Source organism: Cervus elaphus, chromosome 16 (genome assembly GCF_910594005.1).
Source record: "Cervus elaphus chromosome 16, mCerEla1.1, whole genome shotgun sequence".
NCBI lineage: Eukaryota > Metazoa > Chordata > Mammalia > Artiodactyla > Cervidae > Cervus > Cervus elaphus.
The window spans coordinates 17313728-17326349 of record NC_057830.1 but is presented as its reverse complement, the minus strand read 5'-3'; the positions used below and the strand labels follow the sequence as shown (position 1 = coordinate 17326349).

General features: G+C 41.8%; 1 protein-coding gene across 7 annotated transcripts in view; it reads right to left on the bottom strand.

Moving 5' to 3' along the window:
• The window catches only part of ABCA1 (ATP binding cassette subfamily A member 1), a 133169-nt gene that overhangs the window by 95699 nt on the left and 24848 nt on the right, over positions 1–12622 (bottom strand). For all 7 annotated transcript variants that reach the window (XM_043927175.1, XM_043927178.1, XM_043927173.1 and 4 more), the window contains one exon: positions 3624–3717. In XM_043927175.1, the coding sequence (XP_043783110.1) occupies positions 3624–3717 (94 nt within the window). The remainder of the gene's footprint in view (positions 1–3623; positions 3718–12622) is intronic.

The following is a 12622-nucleotide window of genomic DNA, read 5'->3' as shown; positions in this document are numbered from 1 at the left end:
TGCAGGCCATCTCCTCTCTTTCCTTCCCCTTCACTACAGAGGAACTTCTTACAAACAGCAGGACTGCATGTACAGGGACTGGTGAGAGGCATCAAAGTACAGTTTGGTTCATGGACATGAGCCATGGAGCTGCTTAAGCAGATCAAGATAAATGTGCCCTGGAACCTGGGTCTCTTAACTTGAGACCAAGCATGTGTGGATTCCTGTGACAGAAAGTCCGAGGCTCCAGCACTCATCATATTCTCAGGATTACCTGTGACCCCCAAAAAGTTGACAATCATTGAGAACCAAGGCTCTAGGTGGTGAAGAGCCATAGAGCTTCACAGGGTTTAGGGTCAGACCAACTGGGATATACATCCAGTCTCTGCAACTTGCTAAACAGTGACTTTGGTCAAGTCAGTGACCCCTTAAGCCTTCAGCTTCTTCATATATAAAATGATGATAACAATAGAATCCATCTTGCAGAGCCATGGTAAGTATTACATGAGTTTTTATAGGCAAAGTATGAGTCCCTGGCACAGGGTAAGGATCAGTGAATGGGCCCACTAGAATTACTGCAGTGCTTGGCGGCCAGCCTACAACAGCACGTCCTCAGCTCCTGCCCAGCCAGGAGCACTCCTTCCATCTCACAGCCCCCACCTCCCTCTAAGGCATAAATTCATTTTTTTCAGTTTACATTTTCATGCAAATGGGCTAACAGAGTCTCCCCAGAAGCTCACCCATAGCCAGGACTTGCAACATTTTGCATTTCAATACTGGGGTCCTTTTATCTGTCGTTTTCTTCTGTCCACATAGCAACCAGAGAAGCAACATCCAAAACAAGGATGAAACAAGATCTGGTCCCTGTGACCACCCTCTGCAGGGACTCTGGCCTGTTGAGCATTTACTCAGTTAATCCCCTTATCTCCCTGTTAATAGTTCAAGGAAAACCAAACAAGGTCCCTTGCCTAAGTCAGCTGCTCCTCATACTCGAAGGACCAAGGGATTGTCCCCATTTAACCTCCAGGAAATGCTGGCACCAAAGGCAGGGTGGTGTTGGTCCAGCACACTGACAGTGAGTGTGGGCACACCCTTCCCCAGGTGTCATGTCCCATCTGATTTGCAGACAAAACCAGGATGAGGATTTGGCATCAGGTGCACGGGATGATGGACTCTCGTGATCCAGGGAAGCGATTAGGATCTTCATGGGTCTGGGTCAAACTGGGAAAGATTAATGGGCAAGAATTATATACCAACCCCTTGCTCCCAGAGACAAGACACCTCTGCAAGCATCAGCTTAACTCTCTGCCCTTCCAGCCAGGTCCCTAGAAGGGGCTGAGAACAAGAAGTAAAGCTGCAAGAACTGCACTGATGGAGGGCAAAAGTCTTATCTTAGGTATAGGAATTTCACAACATTTCTGAGAATGGATGGTCTGGATTCAAAGAGATCTGGGTCAAAATTCAACAACTTGCCCAAGATCACAATCCCAGCAAGCCGCAGAGCCAGGAAGTGGGATCCAAACAAATCCCAATTTTTCTGATACTAAACTCTGTGATTTCCACTACACTGCCTTGTTTGCTTGTGATAATTCCAGAGGAAGACCACAAATTGAGTATATATTTCATTGTATTGTGCTTTTCCTTTTTGGTAAAATCAGAAAATCACATCTGGTAGAATGTTTTCAGGTTCTGTTTTGTTTTTAACTTGACTATGTATAATGTGCACTAGCAAATTAGCAGATGAATAACTGTCAGTATGTGCCCTGAAAGACAGGATCAGACTGGGAACACAATTCAGATATGAACCCAGTCCCACCACTTCCCTGAAGAACTGTGTCCTGTACACCTATGGGGCTGATTCTTTACCAGCTGAGCTACTAGAGAAAATGCTTGCTCCTTGGAAGAAAAGCTATGACCAACCTAGAGAGAATAATAAAGAGCAGAGACATTACTTTACTGACAAAGGTCCATCTATTCAAAGCTATGGTTTTTCCAGTAGTCATGTATGGATGTGAGACCATAAAGAAAGCTGAGTGCCAAATAATTGATGCTTTTGAGCTGTGGTGTTAGAGAAGACACTCAAGAGTCCCATGGACTGCAAGGAGATCAAGCCAATCTATCCTAAAGGAAATCAGTCCTGAATATTCATTGGAAGGACTGATGCTGAAGCTGAAGCTCCAATACTTTGGCCACCTGATGTGAAGAACTGATTCATTGGAAAAGACCCTGATGCTGGGAAAGATTGAAGGCGGGAGGAGAAGGGGACGACAGAGGATGAGATAGTTGGATGGCATCACCGACTCAATGGACATGAGTTTGAGCAAGCTCTGTGAGTTGGTGATGGACAGGGAAGCCTGGAGAGCTGCAGTCCATGAGGTCACAAAGAGTCAGACACGACTGAGAGACTGAACTGAACTGAACTGATGGGGCTGGTGAGCTGTGAGTGGAGCTGGATAATGACAGGAAAAGTCACTGGGGCCATGGAATAAAGGTCCCAGTTAAACTACCCCACAAATGCTGATCTTTTAGATTGAGGCATTTTTGCAGTATTAATCCATCTAGCAAGCTCAGCCAGGAGAGGAAGATTGAGATTGTGGGATAACACTCACAACAACCATGAAAAAATAAAATGAAAGTGTTAGTCACTTCTTTCGAACCCCATGGACTATAGCCTAGCAGGCTCCACTGTTCATGCAATTCTCCAGGCAAGAATACTAGAGTGGGTAACCATTCCCTTCTCCTGGGAATCTTCCCGACCCAGGGATTGAACCCAGGTCTCCTGTGTTGCAGGTAGATTCTTTACTGTCTGAGCCACCAAGGAAGCTCCACAACAAACATATGGGGTAAGCATTATTCCCCTTTTATGGAGATGAGTAAGCTCAGTAAAAAGAACCTAAGTCACTTGCCCAAGGTGACTACCTGTGTTGAAGCCAAGATTCAAACCAGGTAACCTGACATCTAGAGCATGTGTTCTTAGCCACTATTGTATTCTCTATGCTCACTGAAAAGGCCATCATCCAAACACATGATTGGGAGTCAAATGACCTGAGTTTTATTGCATCGCTGTCACTTAATAGATATGTGACCTCAGGCAAGCGCCTGAACTTTTCTGAGTCCCTATTTACTTATTAAGAAATTAAAGCAAATGATCACAATGATAAAGTCCATTATACAAGGTTGTTATGAGAATCAAGTGGAATAATATTAGTTGATCTGAGATATTCTCCACAAATGCTGCTTAAAATTATATGTTCCATGATTTGCAACTGAGTGATAAAAACATAATGTATGTGAAAACGCCTGGCAGGGACCAGATGACAGGGATGTTAAGGTATTGCCTCAGGGAGCTTTTTTAATCACCCCTCTCTGAGCTATCAGTAAGATTATTTTATTTTCATGATTGAAAATGTATGAAACAGATGTCGGCTATTATTATAATTACTATTATCACCATTCACTAGGGCTGCAAATGGTTTCCTGAGTTGATGCCTTATCAAATAATCGGAAGCCTAGCTGTTCTGTTCCAAACCATCTTCCGAGTTTCCTAAAGATAGAGCCACAGGAAAGGTCACATTTAGTCCCTGCCCTTTGCCTGAATTTTGCTTGCCAGTGGTGAGCCTCAGGCGGGATGCTCAGATACTCACATTCATGTTGTTCGTAGGGTGGGTAGCTCAGCCGCACGGAGATCAGGATCAGGAAGATGAATAGAGGCCAGGCCACTTCCAGAAACAGCTGACACTGAGGGGAAAATAAGACAAAGCAACGTGAATTAAACAAACATGGGTGCCTAACACTATTGAGCTTTGGGAAATCCATGAAAAGATGAACTAAACCATGAACCTACTTATCCAGCCTCTCTTACCACTCTCTAAGCTTTAATGATACTGAACCGTTTGTAGTTCTCACCTTATACACCTTACTATTATTCCATACCTCTGTGTTCTCTCTAAGAAAGGGAAGATGCCTCCCATCCTGCTTCATCTGGCTCACCTCCACTCACCCTTCAAGACTCAACCAGGCACAATTTCCTTTACTAAAATCTCAGGCAGAGCGGGAAGCCCTTCTGCTGTGCTCCCAGAGTAACCCATGAATCCTCCTCCCGTAACAGTTTCCCTGAGCCCCTGAAATCGTGTTTTTGTTACTGGCTTCCTCACTACAATATGAGCACCCTGAAAGTAAGCACTAGATCAACTCATCTTTGTACTCCTTAACCTTAGCACAGTGTTAGGTATGTTATGACCATTTGGTGAAAGAACACAGCCTATGCAAACTGCTGTGCTAAATACACACCAGCTCAGCTCTAAAGACACAAGTGAAGTTGCCCCCGTGGGGCTGAGAAAAAGGCTCCAAAGGATAATGGAAATTCACACTCAGTTCCATGTGGACCTGTGTGCCACCAGGGCTGGAAATGTCCGGGAAGAGTGCAAAGGCCTTCCCCATCCGTCACGATCTGGTCACCATCTTCTCCAGTGGGTTAGATGACCACTGAACATAAGTAAGTGTTAGTCACTGGTTAAAGCAATGGGGTTTCTCTAAAGGAAAGATCTGCTTCAGTGAGCTACCAGGGAATAAATAAGCATAGGGACAGGATAGAAATCATGAGACATAATCTAACTGAACCTGTGGTGTTCAGATAACTAGTTCCACTGCTTGAAGCCTCACCTCTATCATTCCTTTCAGTTCTAGACTCTGATGTTCTAATTAGGAAGAATACCAAAAGCCCAGAACAATCTCGGGCTCGTGTGGATGACGGTAACTACAACTGTGTCTTCAGAGCCATAAAGCCAAGAAAACACAGATCTGAAATCTTTCCTTTCAATAGATTTTTTTTTTTGGATCCCCAAGTCCATATATTTTTATTGTGAAAAATTTGAAATTTAAAAAAAAAAAAAGTAGAAAAAAATAAATATAAATCACTGTTAATCCTACTTCCGGGAGATAATCCCTAGTAAATTAAGCTAATAATGGTTCTCCATTAATATTTTTGTCTTTCTTTTCTATTCATACATAAATAATATTTTTTCTCTACAAAATTAAGATTATACAGCATGTGTAATTTTGTATTTTGCTTTTTCATTGAATATCATACTGGGAGTGTTCCCCATGACATAAAATATTCTCTTAAAATATGGATTTTGATGGCCACTTGATATTCCACACTATGAATAGATCATAATTAATTTAACCTTGCTTCAGCTTGGTTTTGCTTTTTGTTTATTATTTGTTGTTGGATTTCTGGTATTTTAGATTCCAAAGACCTTTGATACGGTTCTACATTAAATTCTTTTTTAAATCTTCTTTATAGAAGGAAATACATGGATAAGAGCAGTGGATGTCCTAGGATGGTAAGAACATGCATGGGTGATTTTTTTTTAAACACTTTCCAGTGCTTTCAAAATTTTCTATAATAAGCATGTATTACTTTTTTTTGTAGAACTAAAAACACTGCTACCATATAACTATGAGGAATAATTTGCTCTAGATAGCACATCAGGAAAAAACAGACACATAAGTCCTTCTCTGGAAGAACGCATGCTATCAGTGGGATTTCCAAGACCAAAGATGGGGCTGGTCTTGCTAAGTATTTCTGTAAATAATCCCAAATGACAAATGACATTCTACTGACTGAGCTGCAGGCCCCTCCGAGGGCTCCCCAGGTGCCCTGAGCCTCTATCAGCTCTTGGCACAGCGGGAGCTTCTCCCCTTGTGTCACCTGCTTCTCACTAAGCCTGCCTCAAGATAAGGGCTTTCAAATGTATGTGGAGTGAGAGAATGAAGTGAAGTTTACCAAACAATAAGGACGGAAAGGTAAGTCAGTTGAGCCCTTTAGGAAAGCAACTTAGCCATATGTATTCAAAAGATATGTTTATCCCCTTTGACCAAAGAATATTCCTAGGAATTCATTCCACAGAACTAAGTTTAAAATATCAAAAAGCTACATGCGTTTAGATATTCGTCCATTTAGACAGTATAATTGGAAAATATTGGAAACAACTTAATTGCACAGCAATAGGGGAATGATTAAATTATGGCACATCTACTTAACATTATACAGTTATTACAACAATGTTTATGAAATACAGATACTATTAACCATATAACATTAAGTGAACAAAGCAGAACACAAAATTGTATGCATTCCAAGCTTATAGCTAAATAAAATCACTTACAAATATTAACAAAAGGGAGTACAACTTTTAAAAGGCAGCTTAACTGTGAATAAATTCAGAAAAGAACTCCAAAAAATAAAATCAAAATTAAATAAACAGTATGAGTAAGATAAGATAGTCATCAACCTTGAAGCTCTGAAACCACCATGTATACTTTTGGGATAAATAGTAGCTACCATTTATTTAGAGTCCAGTGTGTACCTTAACAGGCACCTTATAAATGTATTATTTTATTTAATCCTGCAATCAACCCTGAGATGTAGGAAGCATAATCATCTCCATTTTATATGTGACAAGACTAAAGCTCAAGGAAGGGTAAGTCACAGAGATAGTCCATGGCAGGGTTGAGAGGAACAGCTAGTTTTGCCCAACTTGGGAAACCAGTGGCTCAGCTGAGAAATAACCCCACTAAGTCATGATCAAAGCATATCAACAGGTTCCACAAAGGTAAAATGAGCTCATGGCCTACAGATTTATAACAGTGACAGTCAATATTGAGAACCTACTCTGTACCGGGGATTTATATACACCTCGTCTTTAATTTTCACAATAACTCTGTGAGGTAGCTGGTATCATTAGATTGGGGCCTGGTAAGAGAGTGCACCAGAGTCTGAACCCAGATCTACTGACTCCTACATGCTTTTGCACCCCTCATGCTGTCTCTCATAGAGCTACGTTTGGGACATACACCTTTCAAGACAGCCACTTATAAGGAGTCCGGTGTTCACCAACCCTCCAAAGCACTGATCTGACTCAATGAATCAAGTCTTAGGTTCCTGGACATCTCTGCAGTCCCACATCTAGGACACTGCAGGGGAACCAATGCTCAAAATATGGTGATTGACTGGGAAAAAAAAAAAAAAAGAATGGATCTTTCCCATGGTACTGACAGCAAACAGTACAAAGTATATCCTGCAAATCATTCCCAGCAACTGGGTGTAAGCAGATTAGGCAAAGAGTAAGAACAAGACTGACAATAATAATGACAGCCAACACTTAAACAGGTCTTACCATGGTGCATCAGTCAGGGCTTCCCAGGGGGTGCTAGAAGCAAAGAACCTGCTTGCCAGTGCAAGAAATGTTAAGAAAGGTGGGTTCAATCCGTGGGTTGGGAAGATCCCCCGGAGCAGGGCATGGCAACCCACTCCAGCATTCTTGTCTGGAGAATCCCATGGACAGAGGAGCCTGGAGGGTTACTATCCATAGGGTCACAAAGAGTCAGAGACAACTGAAGTGACTTAGCATTCGTGTATCAGTGTTCTGACTGCTTTACATAGATGAACTCACTTAACCATCAAATAACCCTGTTAATACTATTATAAATCCCATTTCACAGATGAGGCTCAAGGAGTTAATAAATTTGGATACAAATTTGGTAAATAGTGCCAGAATTCAAAACCAATCCAACTCAAGGGTGTGTTTTAAACCACTATGTACCCCATTACCAGAGTATCTAGATTTTTGATCCTTATAAGCCTTACTGAGCTGAGACACTAACATGTATTAATGAAGAGACTGTCTCCAAGAGACAGCACTCAAACCAGAGAACTCATAAAAGACACAATTCTACCCATGCACTTTTACTCTGAACTTCTAAAATGGTTTCTGTCACTGAACACAGAATCTGCCTTCTAAACACAGGGAGATGTTCCAGGTATTTCTTTACCAATAGCTTCCCTCTAGAAACCTAACTTGACTTCTGCTTCCACTTATGGAATGCCATTTTGGTTGCACTTATCAAAATCAGATTTCATCCCCCATCTCTAAACTTAGCATTTTTACTTCAAGTAGGCCCTCATACATAGCTTGGAAATAAGACTGACATTTGATGGTTCAGTTCAGTACAGTTCAATCGCTCAGTCGTGTCTGACTCTTTGCGACCCCAGGGACTGCAGCACGCCAGCCTTCTGCAACTCCCAGAGCTTACTCAAACATGTCCACTGAGTTGGTGATGCCATCCAACCATCTTATCCTCTGTCGTCCCCTTCTCCTCCCGCCTTCAATCTTTCCCAGCATCAGGGTCTTTTCCAATGAGTCAGTGCTTTCCATCAGGTGGCCAAAGTATTGGAGTTTCAGCTTCAGCATCAGTCCATCCAATGAATATTCAGGACTGATTTCCTCTAGGATTGACTGGTTGGATCTTCTTGCTGTCCAATGGACTCAAGCGTCATCTCCAATACCAGAGTTCAAAAGCATCAATTCTTCAGCACTCAGCTTTCTTTATAGTTCAACTCTCACATCAATACGTGAATACTGGAAAAACCATAGCTTTGACTAGACAGACCTTTGTTGGCAAAGTAATGTCTCTACTTTTTAATATGTTTTCTAGGTTGGTCATAGCTTTTCTTCCAAGGAGCAAGCATCTTTTAATTTCATGGCTGCAGTCACCATCTGCAGTGATTTTGGAGACCCCCCCCAAAATAAAGTCTCTCACCATTTCCGTTGTTTCCCCATCTATTTGCCATGAAGTGATGGGACCAGATGCCATGATCTTAGTTTTCTGGATGTTGAATTTTAAGCCAACTTTTTCACTCTCCTCTTTCACTTTCATCAAGAGGCTCTTCAGTTCTTCACTTTCTGCCATAAGGGTGGTGTCATCTGAATATGTGAGGTTATTGATATTTCTCCCGGCAATCTTGATTCCAGCTTGTGCTTCTTCCAGCCCAGCATTTCTCACAATGTACTCCACATATAAGTTAAATAAGCAGGGTGACAGTATACAGCCTTGACATACTCCTTTCCCAATTTGAAACCAGTCTGCTGTTCCATGTACAGTTCTAACTGTCGCTTCCTGACCTGCATACAGATTTCTCAGGAGGTAGGTCAGGTGGTCTGGTATTCCTATCTCTTTAAGCATTTTCCACAGTTTGCTGTGATCCACACAGTCAAAGGCTTTCGTGTAGTCAATAAAGCAGATGTTCTTCTGGAACTCTCTTGCTTTTTCGATGATCCAACAGATGTTGGCATTTTGATCTCTGATTCCTCTGCCTTTTCTAAAACCAGCTTAAACATCTGGAAGTTCACAGTTCATGTACTGATGAAGCCTGTCTTGGAGAATTTTGAGCATTATTTTACTAGTGTGTGAGATGAGTGCAATTGTGCAGTAGTTTGAGCATTCTTTGGCATTGCCTTTCTTTGGGATTGGAATGAAAACTGACCTTTTCCAGTCCTGTGGTCACTGCTGAGTTTTCCAAATTTGCTGACATATTGAGTGCAGCACTTTCACAGCATCATCTTCAAGGATTTGAAATACCTCAACTGGAATTCCATCACCTCCACTAGCTTTGTTCATAGTGATGCTTCCTAAGGCCCACTTGACTTCACATCCCAGGATGTCTGGCTCTAGGTGAGTGATCAAACCATTTTGATTATCTGGGTCATGAAGATCTTTTTTGTATAGTTCTTCTGTGTATTCTTGCCACCTCTTCTTAATATCTTCTGCTTCTGTTAGGTCCATACAATTTCTGTCTTTTATTGAGCTCATCTTTGCATGAAATGTTCTCTTGGTATCTCTAATTTTCTTGAAGAGATCTCTGGTCTTTCCCATTCTATTGTTTTCCTCTATTTCTTTGCACTGATCACTGAGGAAGGCTTTCTTATCTCTCTGTGCTATTCTCTGGAACTCTGCATTCAATTGGGAATATCCCTCCTTTTCTCCTTTGTTTTTTGCTACTCTTCTTTTCACAGCTGTTTGTAAGGCCTCCTCAGAGAGCCATTTTGTGTTTTTGCATTTCTTTTTCTTGGGGATGGTCTTGATCCCTGTTTCCTGTACAATGTCACGAACCTCCATTCATAGTTCATCAGGCACTCTGTCTATCAGATCTAGTCCCTTAAATCTATTTCCCACTTCCACTGTATAATCGTAAGGGATTTGATTTAGGTCATACCTGAATGGTCTAGTGGTTTTCCCTACTTTCTTCAATTTAAGTCTGAACTTGGCAATAAGGAGTTCCTGATCTGAGCCACAGTCAGCTCCCGCTCTTGTTTTTGCTCACTGTTTCATGCTTCTCCATGTTTGGCTGCAAAAAAATACGATCAATCTGATTTTGGTATTGACCATCTGGTGATGTCCATGTGTAGAGTTTTCTCTTGTGTTGTTGGAAGAGGGTGTTTGCTATGACCAGTGCATTCTCTTGGCAAAACTCTATTAGCCTTTGCCCTGCTTCATTCTGTACTCCAAGGCCAAAATTGCCTGTTACTCCAGGTATGTCTTGACTTTCTTCTTTTGCATTCCAGTCCCCTATAGTGAAAAGGATATCTTTTTTGGGTGTTGGTTATAGAAGGTCTTGTAGGTCTTCATGGAACCATTCAACTTCAGCTTTCTTCAGCATTACTGATCGGGGCATGGACTTGGATTACTGTGATATTGAATGGTTTGCCTTGGAAATGAACAGAGATCATTCTGTCATTTCTGAGATTGCATCCAAGTACTGCATTTTGGACTCTTTTGTTGATTATGATGGCTACTCCATTTCTTCTAAGGGATTATTGCCCGAAGTAGTAGATGTAATGGTCATCTGAGTTAAATTCACCCACACTTTTGTTATACACACACTATGTTTACACACTTCTGAATCTTACTCTGTTACCCATTCACCTCCCTCCATGCCTGTCCCCACCACAGAGTGGAAGAAAGGGAGAGGAACACTGTTTTCATAAAGGTGTTTCTTACCAAAGTCAGAAACTCAGAAGCCCTGTTTCAGATTGGGTATTAAAATTAAAATTCTGATGATTAAGTAAATAACTACACTGAGGTGCTCTGGGGACTTGCCCTCTCGTTACTCCTCAGCAACAACATGGGGATATACGCACAAGCATTTCTAGAGAGCATTCTTCTCAACTCTTGACATGGGGGGCCAGATAATGGTTGTGAGGGGCTCTCCTATGAATGGTAGAATCCCTGCCCTCTACCAGTGGATATCAACCACCCCTGCCCAGGACTGTAACAACCAATCACTGTCTCTAGATGTTATCCAATGTCCCTAGGACAGTAAAACAGCACTAGGCTACTTTTAGAATTTGATAAGGTAACAGGATTCAATGGGGAAAAGAAACTGATGAAAATATGGAAGACTATTCTGAGAGGTAAAGAAGTAAACATGAGACAGTGAGTTTCCCAAGATAACAGAAAATTTATCAAAGCAATGGCACACTCTAGGCTCTGTCAGCATCATAATGAATACTTATCAACACACACTTCAGTTAAATTAAACTGAAATCTTAAAGATCAAATCAGAGAAATGCTAAAGGGAAAAACAAATCTGAAAGCCAGGCCTACCCTCCCAGAACTATAAAGCCTCATGCAGTGACAGAGGATTTTTCAATTTGTTTGATCTTTGGAAGGACATTTGACCATGTATGTCAAGGGCCACTTCCCTTTTACCTAGGAATCATGCTCCTGAGATTCTGGCCTAAGGAAATAATATAAAAATAAGAAAAGGCTATATGTATAAAATCCTTATAGTAACTTACTTATAATGGCAAACACAAGAAATATCTCAATGCTGGCAATAATGTACGAGGTTATAAAATGAAAACTGCACGGATCCCTGTATTGCTACCAGGAATGTCACCGGCATTATCCCATGGTAGATTTGGGGTAAAAACTTCCAATCCCTCCTCTTACTGATGTACTAATTTACAATATTCCCTTCATCTATGAAACAGAAATTGTAATGAATACCTCTCAGACTTGTTGTGAAAATCAAGAAGATAACAGGCACAAGAGTACTTTCAAAAGTATAAACTACAACCTACACATCAAGAATCATAATTATTATAATATGAAGATTATTTGGAAATATGCAACATACATGCTAGGTTGCTCCAGTCATGTCTGATTCTTCGCGACCCCATGGACTGTAGCCACTCAGGCTCCTCTGTCCATGGAATTTTCCAGGCAAGACTACGTGCCCTCCTCCAGGAGATCTTCCCAACCCAAGGATCAAACCTGAGTCTCTTATGTCTCCCGTACTGGCATGAGGGTTTTTTATGGCAAGGCCACCTGGGAAGCCCAAAAACAGAGCACAAAATGGTACATGTGTATGCTTAGGCTGTCATCCTTCAAGTCCCCTCAATGCCAAGGACCACACAATCTGACCCTCATCATCATGACCTACCTACTTCAGGGACTCCTTGTGCACATTACATAAAATTCAGCTGTCCTTCGCCAGCTCCATGATCTGACCCTGCCGACTCCCATCTCATCCCCAGCCAGTCTTCCCTCAGTGCCACCTGCACTCCTGTCCCTTGGCTCCAGGACATGCATGAGGCACATGGCCTTCACACCCTGTATCTCTGCCTGGAAGCCAGTGCCCCTGATGGCTGAGCTCCTGTTCTTCCCCTGGCTAACTGCTGCTTGAATTGAACACCAAGGCTCTCAGCTTAAATGTCATGACATTTCATTCTAAATTAGGTCCCTACCCACAGCCTAGTGGTAACTGACATAGTAGGACAGGTTTTTTTTCCTTCAT